This window comes from Erythrolamprus reginae, chromosome 3 (genome assembly GCF_031021105.1).
Source record: "Erythrolamprus reginae isolate rEryReg1 chromosome 3, rEryReg1.hap1, whole genome shotgun sequence".
NCBI lineage: Eukaryota > Metazoa > Chordata > Lepidosauria > Squamata > Dipsadidae > Erythrolamprus > Erythrolamprus reginae.
Genome location: NC_091952.1, coordinates 28836884 through 28862966, shown reverse-complemented (window position 1 = coordinate 28862966; position 26083 = coordinate 28836884). Strand labels below are relative to the sequence as shown.

Genomic DNA, 26083 nt, shown 5'->3' with positions numbered 1-26083 from the left:
GTCATAAAAATTTGAATAAATAAATAAATAAATAAATAAATAAATAAATAAATGATATATATAAAAACGCCAAGGCATCTAACATCAGTTTCTATTTTAATAAAATAGCTAAGGGCAGATTCACATGATTAAAATAACTTAATTGAGTTTAATTCAAACTAAAAACACTAACAAAATACAGTGACTTAATCAAACTTTTTGATGCAGGTAAATTATTAGATTAGAATTCTGATACTGTCCAATGTAACAATTCTTATTTAGCATGTTTCCTCAAAATATGCCTCATAATATTCCATTTTAAATTATTATTCCTACATCTCCAGAGTGTTCCTAGGCTATTAATTCTATTATTGTGGACATAAATTAATGAATAGCAACCCTTCAGCTGTAAATTTAAGAGCTTGCAAAAATAGTCTAATACAGAGCATTGAAGTATACAAGGAGAAATCACTACATGCAAATCTTTACTCTTTACCCAATTTTAAAACTGTAAGGAGTTAGACCACCTGGCCCTTGTGGAACTGGAACAACAAGTTCCAAATCTTTTCCCATAAGAAAGAAAACAATGACTGGGTTTCTTTAGTTTGTATGTTTCTAAACCACAATTTTCCCAACATCTTATTATGTTAGTAACATGTGGACCAATGTAAATAAATACAGTAATCAAAATACATAAAATGAATAATATGTATGTTTCATAATACATATTTCCCCCCCAAACAGAACCGGCCTAGAAAGTTTAGAACTAAGACGCCTTAATCAAGATCTAAGTATTGCCCACAAGATCATATGCTGCAACGTCCTGCCTGTCGGCGACTACTTCAGCTTCAACCACAACAATACAAGAGCACACAACAGATTTAAACTTAATATTAACCGCTCCAAACTTGACTGTAAAAAATATGACTTCAGTAACCGAGTTGTCGAAGCGTGGAACTTGTTACCGGACTCCATAGTGTCATCCCCAAACCCCCAACACTTTACCCTTAGATTATCTACAGTTGACCTATCCAGATTCCTAAGAGGTCAGTAAGGGGCGAGTACAAGTGCACTAGAGTGCCTTCCGTCCCCTGTCCTATTGCTTTCCTATATCTCCTATACCTTTCTTCTATTCCTATACCTCTTCTTCTATTCTTTCATTGATATGTTCTATTACTATATCTTCTTTTCTATTATTTCTTAGATATATTTTACTATGAGTATCTCCTCTATAACCTTCATCATGTATTTTACTATGTGTATATAGATATATACCCACTAAAACCCTCATTGTGTATTGGACAATATATATATATATATATATATATATATATATATATATATATATATATATATAGAGAGAGAGAGAGAGAGAGAGAGAGAGAGAGAGAGAGATACATACATACATACATACATACATACATACATACGAATAATGTGCTCTGAGAATTCAGTCCATATCCTGGACTAGCACCTTTGAGACAGAACAAAACCTCTAAATAAATGAAATAATGTGGTTAAAAACAGATTTCTTGCCTGTAAAAATCTAGATGGCAAGCTGCTGCTATGTAATAAATATATATGTAATAATACATCTATGTAATAATACATAGCTGCTGCTACGTAATTCCATTTTTAAGAGCCCAGTTATGGTAGATTTCTCCTTAGTTTTCTTTCAACTTAAAAAATAATAGTTTGATCGGGATAGTGTCTTAACTGAAAGGATTATGAAGAGACATAAACTGCATTCAACTGGCACACAAGTCAAAACCTGTTCAATTAATTAGCTCTTGCATGGCAGAATATACAAAATTAACTCCAGTTAGTCTACTAGGGGCTACTTTAAAATTATGTTTTAAAACAAAACTTCAGTTTTTAATTTGCTTGTTGTCCACCTAATCTTGCCGACGGTCAGGAACATGGATTATTGCTTTACACGTGTAAAGATTCAACTATACATTGCATTCTTTCCACCATGGCTGGTTTCTACCAACAAGTTAAAAAAAGGAAAAATAACAGCAGTTTCTTTCTGTTTGTGTAGAGGAATCAATTAGCAAAATGAAAGAAAAACCTTGGAAACACACCAAAAACACCCCTCTCTGCCTAGCTGTCAGCATTGACATCTTGAATGAAATTACCTTACATTATTTACAGTAAACAGTATATAGCACGGAACAAAAAATTATTCATGAGCCATACACACAGCCAAGACCAGCAAAGTAACTCTTTATATTTGAAATGCAAAAACAAAAACTGCAGCAAACAGACAAAAACACTCCAATTAAGTTCAAGCATGTATGTCATGCAGCAAAGTATGTCATGGTTTATATCAAATGTGCACAATAGCATGAATAGAGAGTAAATACACACACACACGCACACAAATTCTAAGATTACTAACGTAACCAGCAAAGTCTTTTTTACATTTTAAAATGCATCCTAAAGACTCCACAAATGGCTAAAAATAATGCTGCATAATGACCACAAGGAAAAACAAATGACTCCAAAGCCCAAACCTCCAAGAGTCTACCAAATTCAAGCAAGCCAATGGTATAGAATAGGGGAGAGATGAAGATAAATTATTTTTAATGATTCTGATAACAGAATTATCATTTTATCTTTTCTCACTATGGTAGAGGAGTGGCTATAAAAATGGTTTAAGAATGGACACCAGCCATAAAGGGGACAGGGGGGGTCTGGTGAGTCTCAAAACCACTGGGATGAAATCCACTTCCTGTAATTAATCAATAACATGATCTCAACCCGACAAAAAGGGGGAAGGATTCCAGGGGAAAAAATGAGGTGTCTGAACCTTGAGAAACATATGTACATGGACCCTTCATGGCAGGGCTGAATACTGGCTACAGCCTATGAGAAGAGGCATATCAAGTAAGACCAATTCCCCTTCTCCATCGTAGGTAGAGCCAGGATTCAGGATCGGACCTATCAAAGCCAAATGGCCTCTAGGTGGGAATAGTCCAAGCCAGTTTCATTTTGACTCCTTGTGGACCATCTGCAGAATCCTCTGCCAAAGGCCACATCCACTACCGCATAAGAATTGATCTTGTAATGGCAGATAAACTGAGAAGGCAAGGGCCAGGTAGCCACCCGCCACACCTCCCCTAATGATGCCTGGGTCGCCTATGCCGCTTAAATTGCCACATTGTGCGTAGAATGGGCCATGGTCCCCAAAGATCTAGCCAGTGATGAGATCTCGTATGCCTTGGCGATCATATCATGTATCCAATGACCAATAGTTGAGTAGGGAATCTTCAGCCATAAGGACAGAGGCAGGAAGGCCACCAGAAGGGCTTCCATCTTGTGGAACTGGCACATCCAATCAAGGTACCACCGTAAAGCCTTGCAGACGTTCAGCATGTGCCATAGTCTCCCCGATGGATGAGCCAGGTTCAGATACAAATTGGGGAGGATGAGCCCTATGAAAGGAGGAATTGACTTTGGGCAGGAAGGGTCTAACCAGAGAATCACCCGGTCCAAATAGAAAACACACAAGTCCTTTCGAATTGAAAGAGCAGAAAGCTTGGAGATCCAATGAGTCAATGACCACCAGAAAGGCAACTTTGTACAATAAGTACCACAGACTAGCCAACCTCAGAGGTTTGTAAGCGTGCCCTGTCAGAGATTTCAATACGCTGGGAAGGTCTCCGGTCACATAGTGATGAATCACTGGAGGGCGAAGGTTGGAAGCTGCCCTGCAAAAGCCGTTGAACCATAGGGAATTGAGCCAGAGATTTGACTTTATAATAGGAAAGGACCAAAGATAGGACCACCACCTCCTGCGAAGTGTGTTTGGGGCAAGACCCATGGTCAATCCCCATTGGAGAAAATTCAGGACCTTTGGAATAGATATCCGCAAGGGCGAGCAGCCCCTGGATACGCAACAAGCACAAAAGGATTTGATTTGATTTTTATGCCGCCCTTCTCCTTACACTCAGGGCGGCTTACAACATGTTAGCAATAGCACTGTGTAGATGCTCCCAGTGGAGGGTCGAACGTACTATTTAGAGGGGGGGGGAAGAAGTTTGAAATTCATATATGTTTATGTTTTGTTTTTTTTGTTAACATCTGATTGGCTATACAAGGTTTTCTTGGTTTATAGAAAAATGTATAAAGAAAGAAGGAAGCACTTTGGCATAATGGTTAATAAGTTAGAAATATAATTGTTTGAATGTATGTTGAGATAAAAAATTTAAAAAAATTACACCCTCCCAAAAAAGCTCTTCCTTCCTCCGTTTCTCAATTCATTTCATTCTTCCTTCCTTCCTTGTTCATTTCTTCTTCCTTCCTTCCCTCCCACCCACCACCCTCCTTCCTTCCTCTCCTTTTCTCTCTCTGTCTCTCTCTTGCTTGCTTTCTCTCTCACTCACTCTTTCTCTCTCTCTCTCTCTTGCTTTCTTTCTCTATCTCTTGATCTCTCTCTCTTCTTTCTCACTCTCTCTCTTGCTATTTCTCTTCCTCCCTCCCTTTCCCTCTCCTTCTCTTTCTCCCCCTTCCTTCCCTCCCTCTTTCCTTCTCCTCCACTTCTCTTCCCCTCCCTCTTTCTCCCTTTTCTTTCCCATTTCTTTCTTTCTCTCCACTTCTCTCTCTCTCTTTTCCCTCTTTTCCCCTCCCTCTTCTCTCACCACAGAGGACTCGCCCGAAAAGTCTCCACCCTCCAACCCTGGACAGACTCCCATTCAATCCCCATTCAGAAAACAGGAGCTGGCAACTCAAAGAGGAGGAGACGAGTGTGTGCGTGTATGTGTGTGTGTTGTGCCCGGCTCGGCTTTCGGCAGGCCTTCTTTACCTCGGGTAAGATGAGATCGAGGGGAACATTCTCGCCGCTGTCGCTCCGGCTTTGGATGCGGAGGTGCCTCAGCAAGCAGGCACAGAGACCCACCATCTCCTCCAGGCACTATCCCCGCCTTGACGGGAGGCGCCAGCGATAGACACTGGCGGTGGGGAAGGAGAGGGAGCCGCTGCCGTCCCTGGCACCACCCACCACGGATGGGCCAGTGCCGAGCCTCTTTGAAGTTCGTGGCGGAGTGCTCAGCCTCCCCACCGTCCCAGGCACATGGCGGGCTGGCAGTGGAATGGGGAGCTCATGCGTGCAGGCGCGCACAAACCTTCACTGTTGCAAGACTTCCCCGCACTTTCTTTGCCGCTCCCTGCCCCAACTCTGACGACCAGCTCCCCAGTGCGGCCTTGGAAAAGACCCACGGGCCGGATAAATGGCCTCAGTGGGCCGCATGCGGTCCGCAGGCCGTAGTTTGGGGACTGCTGAGCTAGGGTCTAGTGCCCCTAAGCCTGGCAGCATAGATGGATTTTCAAGTTCTTACAGAAGGCGAGGATGGTCGTATGATTGTGATTTGCAACCTTCTGTGCCAACTTCTAATAAACAAAGTCAATGGTTATGGTCATGCAAAGTTCTTTCTTAAGCACCCATACAGTCCTCACTGACCACAGCCAGGACTGCAGTAATATGTTTTCTTTTGATTAATGATCATGTCTGTTAACAAGAGTTTCTGATCCTAATTATCATAATTAAGTGTATTATAGCTGGATTATAACCAAACAGAAGGCAGAAGAAAAAACAGAAGAAACAAGAGCTGACTGTGAGTAAATTCGAGACAGATTATTTATTGTATGCTATTTCCAGATGGCAAGTAAGAACTCTTAGAGCAGTGTTTTTCAACCAGTGGTGCCGCGGCACACTAGTGTGCCGTGAGACATGGTCAGGTGTGCCGTGGGGAAATTAAACATGGGTCCCCAAACTACGGCCCGCGTGCCAGCCGCCTCCATCCGGGGCGCCGCCAGCTGCCTCCATCCGAACATAAACATTTCCCTCACAATCCCTCTAGCTATCAGCGACAGGAAGAGTGGAGGCGCAGGGAATGCTCACTGACCAATCTAGGATTCATCCTGACCACTAGCGATGAACCAATAGCAGGCCGCCTCTCATCTACACCCAGGAAGGTCCCCACTCGGGCTGCCGCGCACTTGTCATTGTGTGGCTGCGGCGAGTAGCAGAAGCTGCTACTCCTCCCCGTGGTCCCGATTTCTAATCCTGGTCAGGACTGGAGGTAAATGTTGCCACCACCTCAGCCTCAGCTGGTTATGTCTATCCTGAAACAGGCCCAGGTTTCACACTACGTGAGTATAAATACATTTAGAAACCATATTATTAACTATATGTATAATATGTACTGTGTTAGAGTGTCATTTTGTGTCATTTTGGTTGGTGGTGTGCCCCAGGATTTTGTAAATGTAAAAAATGTGCCGCAGCTCAAAAAAGGTTGAAAATCACTGTCTTAGAGATCATAGAATCAAGTTTAATGATAAAGTTTTGTAGAAATTGTAGATCTTGGAAGTTGAAGCTTTGTAGCAGAAAATATAAAGTAAATCTTGGATACAATTTAAGCAGCAATAGGCTGCATCAATGAGGAACATTAAGGGTTAAGAAGCTCAGACTGATAAGATTCAAGCAATGTAGTTCATGCTATAAATATACTAGGATTAAAGAGCAATTCATGGGCAATATTTATGAAAGAAACAGAGAGACTGCACACAAAAGAAAACAAAATTAATCTGCATTACACACAGGAAATTGGAAACCAATATAAAAATGATCACATTGCTCAATCATACTTATTCAAATATTTGTCTGTCTGGGCTTATTTTTACAGATATCCTTAAATAATTCCAATATTTTAGGAAGGATTCAGTGAATAAATAGATGACTACTTGAACTACTACAGTGAAACTGAAGTAATTTTTTAAAAAATGATCTCTATGCCTCACACACATAGTTAACATATAAAAACCCACCATTTTGTATCTAGATTACAGTAATGGGGGAAAAAGAGTCAGAGTGATAATTTGACAAATATTAAGAAGTAGAACTCCATTCACAATAGCTTCAAAAGTCAGCACTGTTCTAAGTGAATGGTTTTAGCATCTGCTAACGGCAGCTTTAATAATGATGGGGCCAAATTAATGGTTCTATTGAATTATTTGAATGGCGGGTTTGATGGTCGCGAGCTGAATTGGGAGTTTGAGGCTCCTGAGGCCACAAACCGCTGTAATTGGCTGCTAAGGTGAAGTGTCAGGCTCTTTGAAGGGCAGTTCGTTGATGACTCACTATAATCTGAGTGCCACAGATGTTCCTGAGGCCAGAATTGTTCCTGAGGCTTGAATTGTAGTGCTAAGGCATGAAATAAGGGCGCGAAGCTCCTTTAACGAACAGCCTGCCTGCTGCTGGAAACAGGAGCGTGAGCACTCCAGTGACAAGACTGCGGTGTCTAGGCAGAATTTCATTGACCGGCACAGAATTCAACGGCCACCCGCAGCTAGAGCTGGAGTTCATAGATGAAATCAACCTAGAAATTCTACCATGCAGAGTGGGAGTCAGCTGGGGAATAACTTACAAGAATAAAGTCCAGAACTCTCTTTATATTCTGAATCTGGAGTCAGGAATAGGAAAAAGCATACGTCTGTCCAGTCTGAGGACTGAGTCAAAAGCTAGGAAGCCCTAGCAACAGAAGTGTGGCATTTCAGCTCTGACAGACTCAGTCCAATCAACTGAACAGATGAGGTCAACCCATTCCTGGATGCTATCTCCCCTCACTATGGAGAACTAATGGTTCTATTAAATGATTTTAAAGGCAGGTTTGATGGCGGTGAGCTGAATCATTTGTTACGTGAATTTCGTTGGTAAACCACAAATTATGATCACATGACAAGATACTGCAACCATCATAAATGTTGCCAAAACACCTTAATTGTACCATGTGACGATAGGAATGGTACAATGGTTGTAACCTTTTCCAATCATCTTCAAACTTTAAAAAATGCTCATGAGTCAAGTCTACGTTTAGATTCTTATTGGACAAAAGATTCCAAATCTCCCAAACAGCAAAAATAATTGATATGCAGAGCTTTGATACTACTATAATGTGTGCCCCAAATCCTATCAATGATTTATCTATGGTTAGAAAACCAATTTGCCAGCAGATGGAGCCAGTACAGTCAGCTGATGTACTTTATCCTTTTTATGAAGGTCTTTTTCTCCCTGTTAAAGGTGAAGTCTGAATTTTGAGTGTGTTGCATTTCCTTAAGTAATTCCTAAGTAGAGTCTTGGTCTCAGGGATGAATAGAGAAGAATTTGCAAAAGTCCAAACTACTACTGATAATATTGCAATAGATGGTGCTGTAAGTGTGATTGACTCAGAAAGCATTTAAAACAATGTCCTTATTGATGAATGGTATTGCAAATTAACCCTTAATTTGTAGAAGCATTTGCTGGCTCCAATGCTGCTGAATAAGATACACAAAGTATCTTTTCTTAGGGTTCTTAAGTTATGACACAGTACTCCGTAAAGTTCAATGAAGATACAAATTCAATGAAGACATGAATCAATTAAATTGATTTTAGGCCCTCAGCAGTCAGGATTCAAGCCTGGCTACAGCATGGAAACTGCTTTGGTAACGCTGATGGATGATCTCTGGCGGGCCCGGGACAAGGGTTTATCCTCTGTCCTAGTGCTTCTTGACCTCTCAGCGGCTTTCAATACCATCGACCATGGTATCCTTCTGCGCCAGCTGGAGGGTTTGGGAATGGGAGGCACTGTTCTGTAGTGGTTCTCCTACCTCTCCAGTCAGTCGCAATTGGTGTTAGTGGGAGGCAAGAGGTCGACTTCTAGGTCTCTCCCTTGCAGGGTGCCTCATGGGTCGGTCCTCTCCCCCTTACTATTTAACATCTACATGAAACCGCTGGGTGGGATCATCCAAGGGCATGGGGTGAGGTATCATCAATATACTGATGATATCCAGTTATACACCTCCACTCCATGTCCAGTCGGTGAAGCAGTGGAAGTGATGTACCGGTGCCTGAAGGCTGTTAGGGTCTGGATGGGTGTCAACAGGCTCAAACTCAACCCAGACAAGATGGAGTGGCTGTGGGTTCTGCCCCCCAAGGACAATTCCATCTGTCCGTCCAGTACCCTGGGAGGGGGGAATCACTGACCCCCTCAGAGAGGGTTCGCAACTTGGGCGTCCTCCTCGATCCACAGCTAACATTTGAGCACCACCTTTGCTGTGGTGAGGAGGGCATTTGCACAGGTCCGCCTGGTGTACCAGTTGCAATCCTATTTGGACATGGAGTCACTACTCACAGTCACTCATGCCCTCATCACCTCGAGGTTCCACTACTGCAATGCTCTCTACATGGGGCTATCTCTGAAGAGTGATCGGAAACTTCTGATTGTGCAGAATGCAGCCATGAGAGCAATTGTGGGGCTTCCTAGATTCGCCCACGTCTCATCAACACTTTGCGGCCTGCATTGGCTGCCGATTAGTTTCCGGTCACAATTCAAAGTATTAGTAATGACCTATAAAGCCCTACATGGCATCGGACCAGAATACCTTTGGGTATATCTTCTGCTGCATGAATCCCAGCGGCCAATAAGGTCCCACAGAGTTGGCCTTCTCCAGGTCCCATTGACTAAACAATGTTGTCTGGCTGGCCTCAGGGGAAGAGCCTTCTCTGTGGTGGCCCCGGCCCTCTGGAATCAACTCCCCCCCCCAGAGATTAGAACTGCCCCCACCCTCCTTGCCTTTCATAAATTACTGAAAACCCACCTATGTCGCCAGGCATGGGGTAATTGAGGTATCCCCAGGCTAACATGGTTTATGTATGGTATGACTGAGTTGTATGGTTATTTTTAATAATATGTCTTTTTAAGTATTGGATTTGTTACATTATTTATCACTGTTGTCAGCCGCTCTGAGTCTCCGGAGAGGGGCGGCATACAAATCTAATAAATTATTATTATTATTAAATGCCTCTCAGACACAAAAACAAAATATATGGTTATCTGGTGATGGTAATATCAGTGTGTGTGTATGTATGTGTGTTTATTGAGTACTGTACAGTGGTACCTCGAGATACGAGTTTAATTCGTTCCGGACCTGGGCTCTTAAGTCGAGCAGCTCTTATCTCGAACGACTTTTCCCCATAGGAATTAATGTAAATAATTTTAATTGGTTCCAGCCCTCAAAAAACTCACAAAGTTAGTCTAAATTATGCAGAAAGACATGTTTTTAATGAAGAAATGTACATGTACATATAAATGAATAATGAAGTTTCTTTCACTTAACTTGTAAACTTTCTTAAACTTTTAAATTTACATATGTTCAACTTCTCTGCCACCCAATCCTGTAGGACAGAGGTCCCCAACCCTTTTTGCACCAGGGACCGGCTTTAAGCGATCAAGAGAGGAATGGGTGAATGAATGGACGGAGGGTGGGAAGGAAGGAAGGAAAGAGGGAAGGGACAGGAACAGAGGAAGGAAGCAAGGAAACTTATGAAAGGGGAGAGTAAGAGAGGAATGAGTGAAGGGAGGGAGGGAGGGAAGAAGGTGGGAAGGAGAAAGAAAAGAAGAAATAGAGGAAGGGAAGGTAAAAGAGAGAAAGAAAAAGAGCAAGAAAGAAAGAAAGAAAGAAAGAAAGAGGGAAGGGACAGGAACAGAGGAAGGAAGCAAGGAAACTTATGAAAGGGGAGAGTAAGAGAGGAATGAGTGAAGGGAGGGAGGGAGGGAAGAAGGTGGGAAGGAGAAAGAAAAGAAGAAATAGAGGAAGGGAAGGTAAAAGAGAGAAAGAAAAAGAGCAAGAAAGAAAGCTGCAAGCACCCCCCCGAGCCCCCCAGGCCGGCTGCAACCTTTTAAAACACGCGCGCCGCTTCGCAGCTGTCTCCTGAAGCCGAACGCGGAAGTTAGCGTTTGGCTTCAGGAGACAGCTCCTTGGCGCTTGTATCTCGAATTTGGGCTTGTAAGTAGAACAAAAATATCTCTCCCCTCCCAGCTCTTATCTCGAGTTGCTCTTAAGTAGAGCAGCTCTTATGTCGGGGTTCCACTGTATAAGGAAAATAAAGCTTCGAAAAATACAGCAATAGAAATAGCACTTAGGTATACCACTCCATAGTGCTTTATCACATTCTCTGAGCGGTTTATAAATGTCAGCATACTGTCCCCAACAATCTGGGTCCTCATTTTACTGACCTCAGAGAGATGGGTCTGAGTCAACCTTGAGCCGGGCTGTGGGCAGTATTAGCTAATACTGCATTCTAACCACTATGCTATCATGGTTCTCCAAATTTGCCTTATTAAATTTCAGTAAAATAAAATACAAAATAAGTTAATTACATATTCAGACTGAATTATGTACACCAGCAAAGGGAAAATGTATCTATGTATATAGAAGCAGTACTCATAGATTTTTATTGGCATCAAAAGCCTCAGGGAATAAAAGAATTATTAGCTGAATGGTTGTTAAGAAACAGGCACAAAACCGTTTTTATTCTAAGTACTAGGTAAAATTTATGCTTAGAATATGTTTTTACACACCTTTGGATCGAGTGGAGATATCCATCCCTTCCACTACGTCCTGCTCTGCTTTTATTTCTTCTTCAGCCAAGCTGTAAGAATAGAGAGATTTTGATATTCACATATTTATATTTGTTAAACTTTTAAAAATGAAAGAGAAGACAAAACGTGTCTATGGAGATTCTCAGTCATCCGGGTCATGGGTAAAGATACTTTTACAAGAAGCAACTAGACTTTCTGGTTTTTTTCTTTGAAGACCATTTGTCATCCAAGAAGCTTCTTCAGCTGTGACTGGATGGTGGGGAAAGGAAGGATTTATACTCCTTGCAGACAGCTGGTCATTTGCATTCTTTTAGTGAGTTGTTAAAGCCACTTGGAGGTTTATATGTATCATCAGTACTCAGGAGACCCTGATGACACAGGAAAATCTCCAGTGGCCTTAATAACTCTCTGAAAGAATGCATATGACCAGCTGTCTGCAAGGAATATAAATTCTTTCATTCCCCACTATCCAGTCAGAACTGAAGAATCTTCTTGGATGAGAATCGAAACATCTTCAAAGAAAAAAAACCAAAAAATCCAATTGCCTCTTAAAGGAGCATCTCTGGGAGGAGACAAAACAATACATATTGTATCATGATCCATATTTCCTTTTATTGCTTTCAGTGATGTATGATTTATAATTCTGGACATAACATTTTCATTGAAAGTCTGTAATTTACAATTTTTTCCACAATAAAACAAAAACAAATGTTTAAAAAGAAAAGCTCTCGTTAATTCTGAACTAGACACAGAAAAACAATGAATGTATTAACACACACACTTTCCAAAAACTTAACGTATGCTGGATATGTTTATAAGGGAGAAAAGAGTTATCAATATTAAGGGATTATGGTTAGCCTGATAAACTTGTCTAATTTCCCTTTTTAAAAGATACATATTGGCTACTAGGAGAGGTGATAAGATCAATGCTATCATTGTGTTGATAACATTTTCAGTAAATGGTCCATCTCCTATGAATAAATAAATATTAAATTGCATAGTAGAGTATAAATTGAAGCTAAAATTAGATTATAGGGATGTGTTCATTTAAAAGGCCAGGATTCCGGAGAAATGATAGTGTTGCCTATGCCAGGGCTGGCTGGGTGACTTTGGGATAGTTATTCTATTTCAGCCAGATTTTTTCACAGGATTATTATGGGAAAATAGAAGGAAGAAGCATTATATGTCATGTTGAGTTATATAAAATATGAGGCAGAAAGTAAATTCATATTCTACTAGTGTATACTTAAAGCTTGCCCAATTTGTGCAAACATACATTGTTTTACACTTGCTTATATTAAACTCTATTTGCCATTCTGATAAACATTTGCCAAATCAGAAGATATCTTTTGGAGCTTTTCACAATCTGCTTTTAGATTTACTATCTTGAACATCAATGAATATTCAGTCCAAACTCTAGGTAACTTTTTATATAATCCAAGGACACCATTGAACATTCTATTGTCACTACTTTTAATATTAAATTGACACAAAAGTACTGCCCAAAAATGTTTAAACTTTTTGGGCAGTACTTGGGGTAGATGCACCACCAGCTTATCAGGTAGTGAGGAGCTAGCCTACTCCTAGAAGCATAAGAAAACAATAGCCAAAGACTTAATAGTCAGCCATCAATATCCAATCAACAACTAAAAAGCATCACACAATCAGGCACCACATAAATACAACACATAAAATAGCCCAAAGCATACATTTTGGTAGAAAGAAGTTCTCTGAGGATGGGCTCCAGAGTGAGTCCGGAAGTGACTAAACCTCTGGGCAGCGTGACCAACTCAGATTGGCTTCTACAACATTATCCTGGGAGACGAATAATTAAGGCAGAGGTTTTAATGTATGGAAGTAAATCGCTCAGCTGGCTAGCTAGTATCAAATTATTACTGTTACAAAACTTTTTCTAATATTCAATCAGAATCTATAACTTAAGATTCTGTGGTTTCTTAAGTTTCCTGTGACTTAAATTATGTGTGTCGTGCATTATTTTGTGACATCCTTTCAGCTATTTGATGGCTATCCTATCCCCCAAAACATCTATCTTTTTGAAGGCTAAATGCACTTGGCTCATTCAATCATGTTTCACACTAAATTTCTAATTGCTTGATAATCTTCATTGGCCTTTTGCAAACTTGTTTCAAGTTCTCTGAATCTTTTTAAACATGTTATATAAAAAACAAGATACGATATTTGAGATAAGGGCTAACAAAAGCCTAGCATAATGGAATAGTTATTTCCTATGAAAATTACAGTTTCCATGATACAACATAAAACTATCAGACTCAGGTGGCTCTCATCCTGATGATGTTCCAGAGGTCTAAAATGTAGCTCTTCTTCCAGGTCGTGGGATAGGATGGCCATGAAGCCTCTGTAAACCTCTTTTTTTTTGTATATGGACTGCTTTGTGATTATTGGTTATTTTTAAAATGTAAGCTGCCCAGTCTAGTTCTGGAATCGGATGGCTTTAAAATTGAATGACAATAACAGCAACAACTTTATTTCCTTGGACCCAATCACATTGCTGGTTTTAATTAAAGTTTTCACAGATACACTTGTCAACTCAGATTTCCTCTTCTTATACCTGAGCATTTTTTTGGTTGCATCCTTAAGCAAATATTGCACCTATATCTTAAATTTCATTGTTACTTGCAAAATTATCAAGTTCATTTTGAAATATGTTTAGGGTATTGGCTATTCTTCCCAAATTAGATCTTCTGCAAGTCTGAAAATTATTCTCTCTGCCTCTTACTGAAAATATTTAACAATAGAGGACCCAGAATTGTTCCTTGTAGTACGCCAATTAGTATTTTTCAGTTATGATCTTTGAGAAGCACTCTTTGAGTATTGTTACAGAGCCAGTTATTTTTCCGCTCATTCTATCCAGTCCACACTTCAGCACCTTGCTAATCAGTATGTCATCAGATATTTTTTCAAACACTTTGCTGAATTTTTGGAATTGGCAAGATTTCTCTTTACAAACCCATGCTGTGTTATTAACAAATAATTTTTATGGTGCTTACAGACTGATTTCTTATGTTTTGAAGCTTCACAGGTATTGATGTCAGACTAACAGCTCTGTTATACTTGCTGGATCTTCCTTTACCTTTACTTTTTTTTGAAGACAGAGACAACTTCTATTCTCCTCCATCATCTGGAGTCATCTATTCATCTACACCAGTGTTTCCCAACCTTTTTTGAGCCGTGGCACATTATTCATATTTTCAAAATCCTGGGAAACATTGAGCCGGAGGGGGGGGGAGGGGCTAAAAAAAAGTTTGGACAAAAAAAATCTCTTTCTTCCTCCCTTTCGCTCTATTTCTCTCTCCCTCTTTCTACCTCTTCCTTCCTTCCTTCCTATCTCTCTCTCTCCATCCCTCTTTCTTTCTCTCTTCCTTCCTCTCTTTTTTGCTCTCTTCCTTCCTCTCTGTTCCTTCCTCTCTTTTTTGCTCTCTTTCTCTCTCCCTACTTCCCTCCCTCTATGTCTTTCTCTCTGCCTCCTTCCCCCCTCTCTTGCTCTCTCTTGCTCTCTTTCTCTCTTTCTCTTTCTCTCTTGCTATCTCTCTTTCTTTCTCTCTTTCTTCCTCTCTCTCTCTTTCTCTCTCTCTCTTTTTCTCTTGTTACACCATGCCGGCAACAGCGGCATTGGGCAGCAGCCAGGGGTGGCGGCAGAGCAGTTGACTGCGAGCAGGAGCCCTGACGGCGACAGCTGGACGTGCTGCTGGACGCCGTATATGCTGGCGCTGCACTGGACATGGGGGTGGGGCAGGCACCTCCGGCCCAACCAGTGGGTCAGCTGAGTTTCACGGCACACCTGACTATGTCTCACGGCACACTAGTGTGCCACGACACACTGGTTGAAAAACACTGATCTACACTATCTACAGTGTAAAAATCTATAAATCTAAGTTGAAAAACCTAAACCTAAATCCAATAAACCTAAATCCAATAAACCTAAAACAAACAAATAAATTTTAACCTTTAGCAACCTGTTTTCCAGATCATTTAAACTTAAAAGAAGTACAGTAACTATAACAGGAATTGGCAACCTTCAACCTTAAAGAGCCATTTGGATCTGTTTCCCACAGAAAAGAAAACACTGGGAGCCACAAAACCCTCCCCGTGCCTGACTAGTTCCTGAGCAGCCACAGAACTAGTATATGAAGTTGAATTAAATGTTCTGTGTTCTTCTGAAACTTTTCTTTTCTTGGATTGATCCATGGTTGGCCTACTAGGAATAAAAAGGCTCAATAAATAGTGAGCCAACGGGTATCATATATTGGCGGCTGTAATGCATATTTCAAGCCACAGGGAGCCACAGTAGAGGGATGAACGAGCTCCAGAGCCGTGGGTTGCCGACCCCTGAACTAGAAATATCGTATTAATTGATATTGAAGGTTTAAGGAAGCTCGAGTATTAGAAAATGTAATTGGAAAATGTCTATGTGCCTGATAAAGCTGTCTAAATGTCATGAACAGAAACGTTTACACAGTAAAGTGATCAAAAATACCAAAGTAGCACCTAGCAGGTATTAAAAATCATGTCATAAAAACTAATTTGCTGCATTCAATAATTAAAATAAAACCCCAGAATTCCCTACTCAGGATCAGTCAGTTGGAAGCTAAAAAAAAAACAGATTAGCAGAGTTGAAAGGGATCTTGTAGGTCACCTGGTCCAGCCAAGCCAAGCAGAAGACCCTACTCCAGTGATGACGAACCTTTTTTGGTTCACATGCCGAAAGGGTGGGTGTGGGTGTGCTGGCATTTGTGCGCATGCCAACACCTCCCCCCCATGCATGCGCACACCCCGCATTGCCCTATGCGCAATGCGCACAGGCCTTACTGAAACCTCGTATGTGAAAAAAATACCCAAATGGGCAAACCAGAAGTTTGGAAAATGCACTCCCAGTTTACCATTGTGCTGGTTTTTTTGCACTCTGGAGGGTTCAGGGAAGCTTCCTGAAGCTCCAAAGTCCAAAAAACAGCACTACCGGCAAACCAGAAGTTTGGAAATGCACTTCCGGTTTGCCCATTGTGCTGCTTTTTTCACTCTGGGGTTTCAGGAAGCTTCCCTGAACCCTCCAGAGCAGTGTTTCCCAACCTTTTTTGAGCCGCGGCACATTATTAATATTTTCAAAATTCTGGGGAACACTGAAGGGGGGGCGGGGGGCAGGGCTAAAGAAAAGTTTGGACAAAAAAAAATCTCTTCCTCCATTTCACTCTATTTCTCCCTCCCTCTTTCTCTCTCTTCCTTCCCTTCTTTCTCTCTCTCCAGCCCTCTTTCTTTCTTCCTCTTTTTTGCTCTTTCTCTCTCCCTCCTTCTCTCCCTCCATGTCTTTCCCTCTCCCTCCTTCCCCCCTCTCTTTCTCTCTCTTGCTTTCTTTCCCTCTCTTTCTCTTGCTTTCTTTCTCTCTCATTCTCTCTCCCCTCCTTTTTCTCTCTCTCTCTTTCTCTCTCGTTCACCATGCCGGCAACAGAGAGAAAAAGAAAGAGAGAGAGAGAGCTGGAGAGAGAATGGAGGGCGCCGTTGTCTTCGCCTCCGCCCGCCGGCTCTGCAGCTAAGAGGCAACAGCAGCCATCAGCCTCCTCGCCCTCCCAGACGTTCCCAGCGCCCGGCCATGCGCTGCCTCCCGTTAGCCCGGCTGACCTTTCCCTGCTGCCGTTTTCTCTTCATGGCGCAAAGCCACACAGTCCCGGACTCCCGGATCACTCGCTTTTCCGGCCAGCAAGCGCGACGCGGCGCTTTCCTGGGCAGATGGCTTTGCTGACCGGAGAAGCGAGCGATCCGGGAGTCCGGGACTGTGTGGCTTTGCGCCATGAACAGAAAACGGCAGCAGGGAAAGGTCGGCTGGGCTAACAGGAGGCGGCGCGTGGCCGGGCGCTGGGGACGTCTCGGAGGGCGAGGGGAGCCGGCGGGCGGAGGCGAAGACAACAGCGCCTTCCATTCTCTCTCCGGCAGCGAAGGAGAGGGGGCGGATCACGCCCCAAGACAGGAGGCGGCGGAGGAGGAGGAGGAGAGTGGGCGGATCGGGCGGGCAATGGGGCAGGGCAGAGAAGCCAGGGGCGCGTTTGGCCAGAGGCACCGTGGGGAGGCAGGGGTGGCCGCGGCTCCCTTTACTCCTACTGCCGGACCTCCCCGCCCCTGCCTCCTTTTTCCCGTTTTCCTTCTTTGGGGCCCAGCCGGAAACAGCTGCATCGGGCTGCGAGTGGAATAGGCGTTGATTGCTTACCTGAACGCCTCTTCTCGTACGGTGAGCGGGTACAGCAGTCACATGGGTTGCTCATGTCCAATCCGGTGGAACTGAGCCTAGTATTAAAAAAGCTTGCCGGATCCGCCCCTTCCCCAGAATTCGCGAATCCATAGACTAGGCTCAGTTGTGAAGCTCTGTAGTGTTCAACTCTCATAGTTAGAAGAAGAAAGATATAGAAAGGTAAAGAGAACACACAGAAGGGCGGGAAGTGACTGCTGTACCCGCTCACCGTACGAGAAGAGGCGTTCAGGTAAGCAATCAACGCCTATTCTCCGTACTGAAGGAGCGGGTCCAGCAGTCACATGGGACATACCCAATAGATGGTCCCTAGGGTGGGATTAGCTTGCTATCATGTGAGATAACGGATTGGAGTACCCTTCTGCCGAAGGCAGCATCCGCTGAAGCGTAAGAATCAATTTTGTAGTGCCTGATGAAGGAATTTGGCGAGGCCCAAGTGGCTGCTTTGCAGACCTCCTCCAACGGGGCTTGAGTCGCCCAAGCGGCCGAGGTGGCTGCGCTCCTGGTGGAATGCGCAGTGATGTTCCTTGGAACTGAGAGGGAGGCCGACTCGTAGGCCTTAGATATAGTCCCTCTGATCCAACGGCCTATTACTGATGAAGACACTTTGGCCCCCATGACTCTGGGATGATAGGCTACAAAAAGTGCTTCTGACCTCCGAAAGGGTCCTGTGCGTTGGATATATATTCTCAGCGCTCTGGTGAGATCCAGGGTGTGCCATCTAATTGCCAAGGGATGGTCTCGTTGGAGGCAGAAGGAAGGTAGTACAATATCCTGAGATCTGTGGAACATGGAACTGACCTTGGGTAAGAAGGTGGGGTCCAGTCGCAAGACTACCTTATCCTGATGGAATTGGCAAAGGTCCTGCCTGATTGAGAGGGCAGCTAGCTCCGAAATGCGTCGGGCAGAGGTAATAGCCACCAAGAAGGCTACCTTAAAGGATAGGTACCTGAGGGACGCCGATTTTAGGGGTTCGTATGGTGCCTGCGTGAGGGAATGTAGAACCCGAGGCAAATCCCAGGATGGATACCTGTGGACCTTGGAAGGTCTGAGGTTGGCTATGCCCTTGAGGAATTCCTGGACTTCAGGGAAGGATCGGAGAGGCTGTCTGCGGGGACCCCCTAGGACAGATGAAATGGCTGCCAGATGACGCCGGAGGGTGCTGGTGGAAAGTCCTTTATGGAATCCTTGCATGAGGAAGGAAATAATTCTGTGTATGGGGATGCACAGAGGGGAGAAACCTTCCTGTAGGCACCACTGGTGAAACTTGGACCACGTGTGGTCGTAGATTCGATTGGTCGAGCCCCTCCTGGCCTTTAGAATGACCTCCACTGAATCGGGGTCATGACCACGCAGTTCTAAATCTCTCCTGATAACAGCCAGGCGGTGAGGTGGAACCACTCCGGGTCTGGATGGAAAGAGGCCCCCTGCCGCAGCATATCCCCCGAAACGGGGAGTCGCCAAGGGTCCTGGACGGACAGCTGTTGGAGATCTGCGAACCAGGGCCGGCGGGGCCAATGAGGGGCGATCAAGATTACTCGGGCCCTCTCGGTGAGGACCTTGTGAATCACGTCCGGGAGGATTGGAATTGGAGGAAATGCGTAGAGTAGGCCTGGAGGCCATGGACTCCGGAGGGCATTGATTGCTTCCGCTCCCGGGGATGGAAATCTGGAATAGAAGCGAGGGAGCTGGGCGTTCGCATTGGTCGCGAAGAGATCCAGGACTGGTAGGCCGAATCTGAGGGTGATTTGATGGAACAGGTCTTGGTGAAGGTTCCACTCTCCTGGGTCTATCGTTGCTCGGGATAGCCAATCCGCCTGGACGTTGAGACTCCCCGAGATGTGATCGGCTAGGAGCGACAGGAGATGTTTTTCCGCCCAAAGACCCAACTTGAGGGCCTCCCTCATGAGAGCCTTGGATCTCGTGCCCCCCTGTCTGCAGATATGGCTTTTTGTGGCAATGTTGTCGGTGAGAATGAGAACGTGCCGGTTGGGAATGCGAGGAGAGAAATGCTTCAGAGCCAGGGAAACGGCTCTTAACTCTAGCCAATTGATGGGCCTGGAAGCTTCCTCCGGGGACCACGTGCCCTGGGCTATCATCCCCTGGGCGTGGGCGCCCCATCCCGATAGACTGGCATCTGTGGTGATGACAAATTGATCCGGGCACCTGAACGGGGATCCTCTGTCCATGGCTGGAGACTTCCACCACTTGAAGGATCTGCGAACACTCAGTGGGATGACAATGCGTCGATTTGAGTTGCTGTGCCCCGATCTCTGAAAAGGCAACAGTAGCCACTGGAGTTCCCTAGCATGAAGGCGAGCCCAGGGAATGATGCCTATGCATGACACCATCTTCCCCAAAAGGGAAGATAGAGTAACTATGGATACTGAAGGATTAGATAAAATGTTAGAAATTAACTCCACTATACTGAGTTTTCTCTCAGGAGAGAGAAAGACCTGGGAGGATTTTGAATCAATAATAGATCCCAGGTGAGAAATGGAAGTGGAAGGTTGGAGGTGGCTTTTATCAAAGTTGATGGAAAATCCATGGTCCTGGAGGACTGACATGGTGACAGAAAGGTCTGTTTTCACTCTCTCTAGGGAGTTCCCATGAATTAAAATATCATCAAGATAACATAAAATGTGGATGGGAGACGCCCGGATATAGGCCGCCAGGGACCCCAAGAGCTTTGTAAAGACCCGAGGGGCCGAGGAGAGGCCAAATGGCATCGCCCTATACTGGAAATGCCTGCCTTGAAAAGAAAAACGTAAAAATTTTCTGTGGCACTTGGCTATAGGAATGTGAAGGTAGGCCTCAGTGAGGTCTAAGGAGACCATGAAATCTCCCGAGTGAATGGCGGCCAAAATAGAAGACAAGGAGTGCATCTTAAACTTCCTATATTTGATGAATAGGTTTAGTTTCTTTAAATCCAAAATGGCTCTCCAACCTCCGGAGGACTTTGGAACCATAAATAGGATGGAATAAAAACCTAGGCCCCTCTGACCGGAAGGGACCGGTTGAATGGCTCTGATGGACAATAGATGAGAAATGGCCTCCTCCATACGGTTACAATCTGAGGATGACCTGGGAGAAGGGCAGGAAATAAAACGTTTTGGGGGAGGAGAAATAAATTCTAAAAGAAGGCCTGATTGAATAGTGTCAATGACCCAAGGGTCCTTGGAGGTGAGACGCCAATTAGAGGCGAAATGAGCCAGGCGACCCCCTATGGGAATGGAGGTAAGATTACCATCTAGGTTTTTTTGAAGCCCTGTTAGAGGAGGCTCCCCTTTGGAAACGAAACCCTCTACCCCTGGAGTTCCTGCCTTGGGAACGAAAGCGGGGGGAATACTGACCTGGAGATCTCTGATAGGAAGCCGCTTGCTCTTGCTGGCGCCCTGGGCGACGAAAGGACTGCGTTTTGGTAACCTTTTTCGTGGTTGGACCCAAAACCTTCTTCTTGTCCGAGGTCTCCGTGAGGAGTGGATCCAGAAGATCACCGAAGAGAAGGTCGCGCTTTAAGGGGCCCTGGGATAACTGCCACTTTTGGCGAACTCCCGCTTGCCAAGGGCGAATCCATAGGAGTCTTCTTGCCGTTGTAGAAGCTGCAATAGACTTAGCAGAAAATCTAGTAGATTGTAAGGTGGCATCAGCCACGTACTGGGCAGCTGCAAAGACCTTGTTGAAGTCTTGTTGACCTCTCAAGTCATCGGGAGGAATGTGCTGTTGAAGTTGGCGAAGCCACAGCAGCATGGCTCTGGAGAAGAAAGAGGCCGCTGCAGAACTTTTAATAGCCCAGGAATCAGCGGTGAATCCTCTTTTGAGCATTTGCTCGATGCGCTTGTCCTCCGGGCGGAGGACTTCCTCCGCCTCGCCTGGCACAGCCGCTGCCGAGTGAAGAATCTTGACAGGTTCATCTGGTTTGGGAAAGGATAGAAGCTCTTCATAGGAAGAGGAGAGTTTATACAACTTTCTGTCCTTGGTAGAGGGATTAAGGCCAGAGGCTGGAAAATCCCACTGTTTGAGTAAGGCATCTTTAAACAATTTAGGCATAGGAATTACCTCGTTATCCTCCTGTTCCTCTGTGAAGTAAGGTAGATTCTCCTCCGGGGGATCAGTGGAAGTGGAGGCTTGTTTCTCCTGGGCCGCTAATCCCGTAGAAATTCTAGCTTTGAGGAGGAGAGATTTGAATAGTTGAGAAGGAAAAATAGTAATTGGAGGAGGGACCTTTATTTGGGATTCCTCATCCTCTGATAATCCCTGAAAAGGGTCTTCATCCTCCTCTACATCCTCATATTCATCCTGGGAGGATTCTGAATCATCCTGAATAGGAGCTCTAACCGCTGGGGAAGAACCCAAGGGGCGGGAGGAACGAGAAGGAGGAAGAGGTAAGGGAAGCTCATTGATGGTAGAGAGTTTGGCATCAATGGCTTTGGACAACACAGCAAAAATAGATTGGAACTCAGGAGGTAAACTGGAAATATCAGCAGAAATGGCAGAAGAATTCCTAAAGGCCTGGGAGGATCCTGGCTGGGGGGAATCTTCAATAATATCTGGTTCCTCTGGACCTATGCCCCATAGGTTAGGTTGGGGTCTGTCTAGGTTTGGCTCATCCAGAGATAACACAGGGACCCCAGAGGGAGGCAGACTAGAGGCCTCTGGTGGGTCTTGACTACTGATTACTTGGGCCTGCACTTTCAAACGTTTGGCTGATTTGTCATGAATTTTTTGTAGGGCTAGGTCCCTTCTCTTCTCGGCCCTGGTGACCTTGGTCGAGGGGCGGGCCCCTGGAGAAGAGGAGGAAGAGGCCTGGGGGATACTAGTAATTTCATCGCCTGTAGGCCTGGCCTCTCTGGGACCTTTAGTTGTGCCTCTCTTGGGAAAAGTAGCCATAGTCTGACAATTAACAGAAGACAAGGCTGAGCCAATAACTGAAATATAAGGAGAAGATTTCAAGGACTTCCCAAGAGGAATGGATCCTGCTTCGAGGCCTCGAAGCTGCTGAAACGTGAGGACAATCTGGGCAAACCCAGAGTTCGTGCCCCCAAATCCAGCGGGGCCAGCCTCCCTAAACTTTGTAATTAAGTAAAACCAAGGCACTCTGGTTGGAGGCTTAGCCGGTGGAGAATTTAGCCTGGGACCCCCAAGGCCCGCTCCCGGATCCACGCGGTGGACTGAGGCCTACGCGGCTGGCAGAAGGCCAACACGAGAGGCCTAGATTTTTAAAAAAAGGGCGCGAAGGCCTTCGCGCCGAAAAAATCGCTCCGTAGAAATTCTTAAGGGAAAAGCGATCGACTAAGTCCAGGAGACTAGAAGGCGTCTCACTCCGCAGGAGGTATTTTATAAGCCCTTAATATTATATAATCAATAATTCAATGGATAAATACTTGCACCGGGACCTCCAGGCCAAGGGATTAGAAGAATCCACGAGCGGCCGCAGGAATCGTAACCGGCAAAACCGCCGGGGGGAAACGAAACCGCAACTTCTCCCAAGGAAAAAAGCCGAGCCGCTTCTTTTCTTTTTTTCTTTAAAACGGCTGGCGCAATTAGTGCAAGTAATAAATAAAGACAATAAATCTTACTACTTTTTTGAAGGAAAGATCGAAGGGAAGGTGTTAGAATGTTGAACGAGCTATCACAATACAACCGCAGGATATGCGAACTGAGCGAATTCTGGGGAAGGGGCGGATCCGGCAAGCTTTTTTAATACTAGGCTCAGTTCCACCGGATTGGACATGAGCAACCCATGTGACTGCTGGACCCGCTCCTTCAGTACGGAGAAGCTCCAGGTCGGAGGCACTGGCGGTCCGGCACTGGTAGTGCCCCGCCCACCTGGAGCTTCCTGCGGCACACCTGACCGTGTCTCGCGGCACACTACTGTGCCGCGGCACACCGGTTGGGAAACGCTGCTCCAGAGTACAAAAACCAGCACAACGGCAAACTGGAAGTGTGTTTTTCCAAACTTCCAATTTGTCTGTTGAGCAATGTTTTTGCCTCTGGGGTTTCAAGGAAGCTTCCCTGAAGCAGAGGGGAAACAACCTTTCCCAAGGCCAAAAATCTACTGGCCAGCTCGCACATGCGTACTGGAAATGACACAGGGCAAAGTCTCACGTGCCCTCCGATATGGTTCCATGTAACACCTGTGACACACATGTCATAGGTTCGCCATCACAGCTCTACGCCATATTTCTGACAAATGGCAGTCCAATCTCTTCTTGAAAGCCTCCTGTGATGAAGATCTCACAACTTCCAAAGTCAAGCTGTTCCTCTGCATAAATTATTATTTAGGATGTTACATTTCCCCTTCATATGTAATGGAGAACTCAGGCTATCATAACCAGGACTTTTACACAAGACCTGGTTCTGAACAAAAATAAAACAATGGTTAAAAGAAGAGACGCTTTCTATGATTCTGGGAAACTATAATTCTGAAAGCCCAGAAAAACTCCCAATACTGTATAACACTAAGGACAAACATGGTTCTATTTTCACCCTTTCTAATATGTTTTTAATGTTAGAGCATATTTAACCAATACTACTAATAAACTATCTATTATAGTCCCCAGTTTTTGTACAAATAGCATAAAAATGACTGAATGGTATTATACACTGTATTAGAATTACAGTACTTTGCTTAGAGCAGAGGTCCTTAACCCTGTGGCCTCTTAGAAACTGAGTCACACAAGTGGAAATGAGCAGAAGGCAAGCAAGCAAAACTGAAACCATCCTTCCCTCGTCTTTCATGAAACCAGTCGGTGGTGCCAAAAGGGTTGAGACTGGTGGCTTAGAGCAGTGTTTCCCAACCTTGGCCACTTGGAGATATCAGGACTTCAACTCCCAGAATTCCCCAGCCAGCATTTGCTGGCTGGGGAATTCTGGGAGTTGAAGTCCAAATATCTTAAAGTGGCCAAGGTTGGGAAACACTGGCTTAGAGCATACCATTCTACAACTGAACTTATTATTTTACCTCACTTGGTATTCTGTAATCAAAGCAACACTCTGGATTCTTCTAGGAAGTACAGTTTGTTTCACATTTTATCATCCCACATTAAATAGTTTTATTTGCATTTTTAAACAATTATGAGATTGTTCATGAGTATGTTAAATTATGAACACTATCAGTTTAATACAGATTCATGGAAAAAAGAAACTTTTTTCTGCCTTCCATAATCTACTTTTTAAGCGATTACTGGTTTGTATGGGAATCCAAATTTCTTGGGTACAGAAGCTATCTACTAGCATTCTTTTACAAACTATGTGATATATTCTAAATCAATTTCTGACATATCTATTTTTTTCTTTAAAATAGCAAGTATGCTTTGGAGAGGGGGGACTGATACGATTACATAGAAAAAATATTTCTGGCTTAATCTACTCCTTTTACCTCCTACAGCGTTCAAAATTATGAAAATTCTTATGTTCCAAAAAGAGCCATTCAAATCTTTTAAAAAGATAATACGTGTCATTTTCCACTATCAAAACAAACTTTTCATAATAGAACCAAATGAATGTAGGTCCAGAACTGGTTTAATGGATCAACAGAAAACTCATATCCATACTAATTCAGAAACAGCTGGTTACTCAATTTTTCAACATAGGGAAGAGGAAGCCCCACTGGGGATCTTGGTGCTCTCTGAGTTTGGTTATTGCCTTGCAGATATTTTATTACCAAACTAGGTAACATCATTAGTGCTAGTAAGGAATAGGGTTTGCTGTCATTTTTATATTCTAGTGGCTTGCTTTGTCAGTATTAATAGGAATGGTTTTCCATAGAAACCCAAGAAAGAATCAGACAAATATCACAGATCAGGAGACGAAAACAAAACCAAATACCAAAAGAAACTATTGTTCATCCTACCAGCAGACAAAGGTTGACCCATTGTTATCATGGACAGATCATAATTTATACAAAAAGTGAAAGAATTGGTAGAAGACAAAGAAACACCCCAGTGAACACAAATCCAATGCAAAAATTATAGAGAACTGGATTAAGAGAATTCCCAGCAACCTCAGCCAGGAAGGTAAAATCACCAATGACCAGTGGCAGAGGAAAAGTAGTGAACCTGGCCTCCCATGCTTTCATGATAGCCCAAAATGCACAAACTAGATATGCCTCTTCATCCAAATATATCACTATCATGGACCCCAATCTACAACATCACCAAGCAATTAAGGTTAATTATTAAAAGTCTGGACACCTCACAGAGAGAAGCAAATAATCAATTTGTGTCTCCAAAGAAGCTAAGATGTGACAATAGATAAAGATAAAATCAGAGTCTTATTTGATATCACAGCACTTTTTACATCCATAGACCCAGAATTAGCCAAAAAAATCTGTAACAGCACTACTACACAACACAACAGACCTAACCAAATATATCAAGATTTAAATACCCAGAGTAATGGATCT

The 26083-nt window shown here is 43.8% G+C and overlaps 1 protein-coding gene across 7 annotated transcripts in view; it reads right to left on the bottom strand.

Annotated features, from left to right (window-relative positions):
* The window catches only part of ZMYND8 (zinc finger MYND-type containing 8), a 129334-nt gene that overhangs the window by 61553 nt on the left and 41698 nt on the right, over nt 1–26083 (bottom strand). For all 7 annotated transcript variants that reach the window (XM_070744668.1, XM_070744665.1, XM_070744669.1 and 4 more), the window contains one exon: nt 11382–11452. In XM_070744668.1, coding sequence (XP_070600769.1) covers nt 11382–11452 — 71 coding nt within the window. The remainder of the gene's footprint in view (nt 1–11381; nt 11453–26083) is intronic.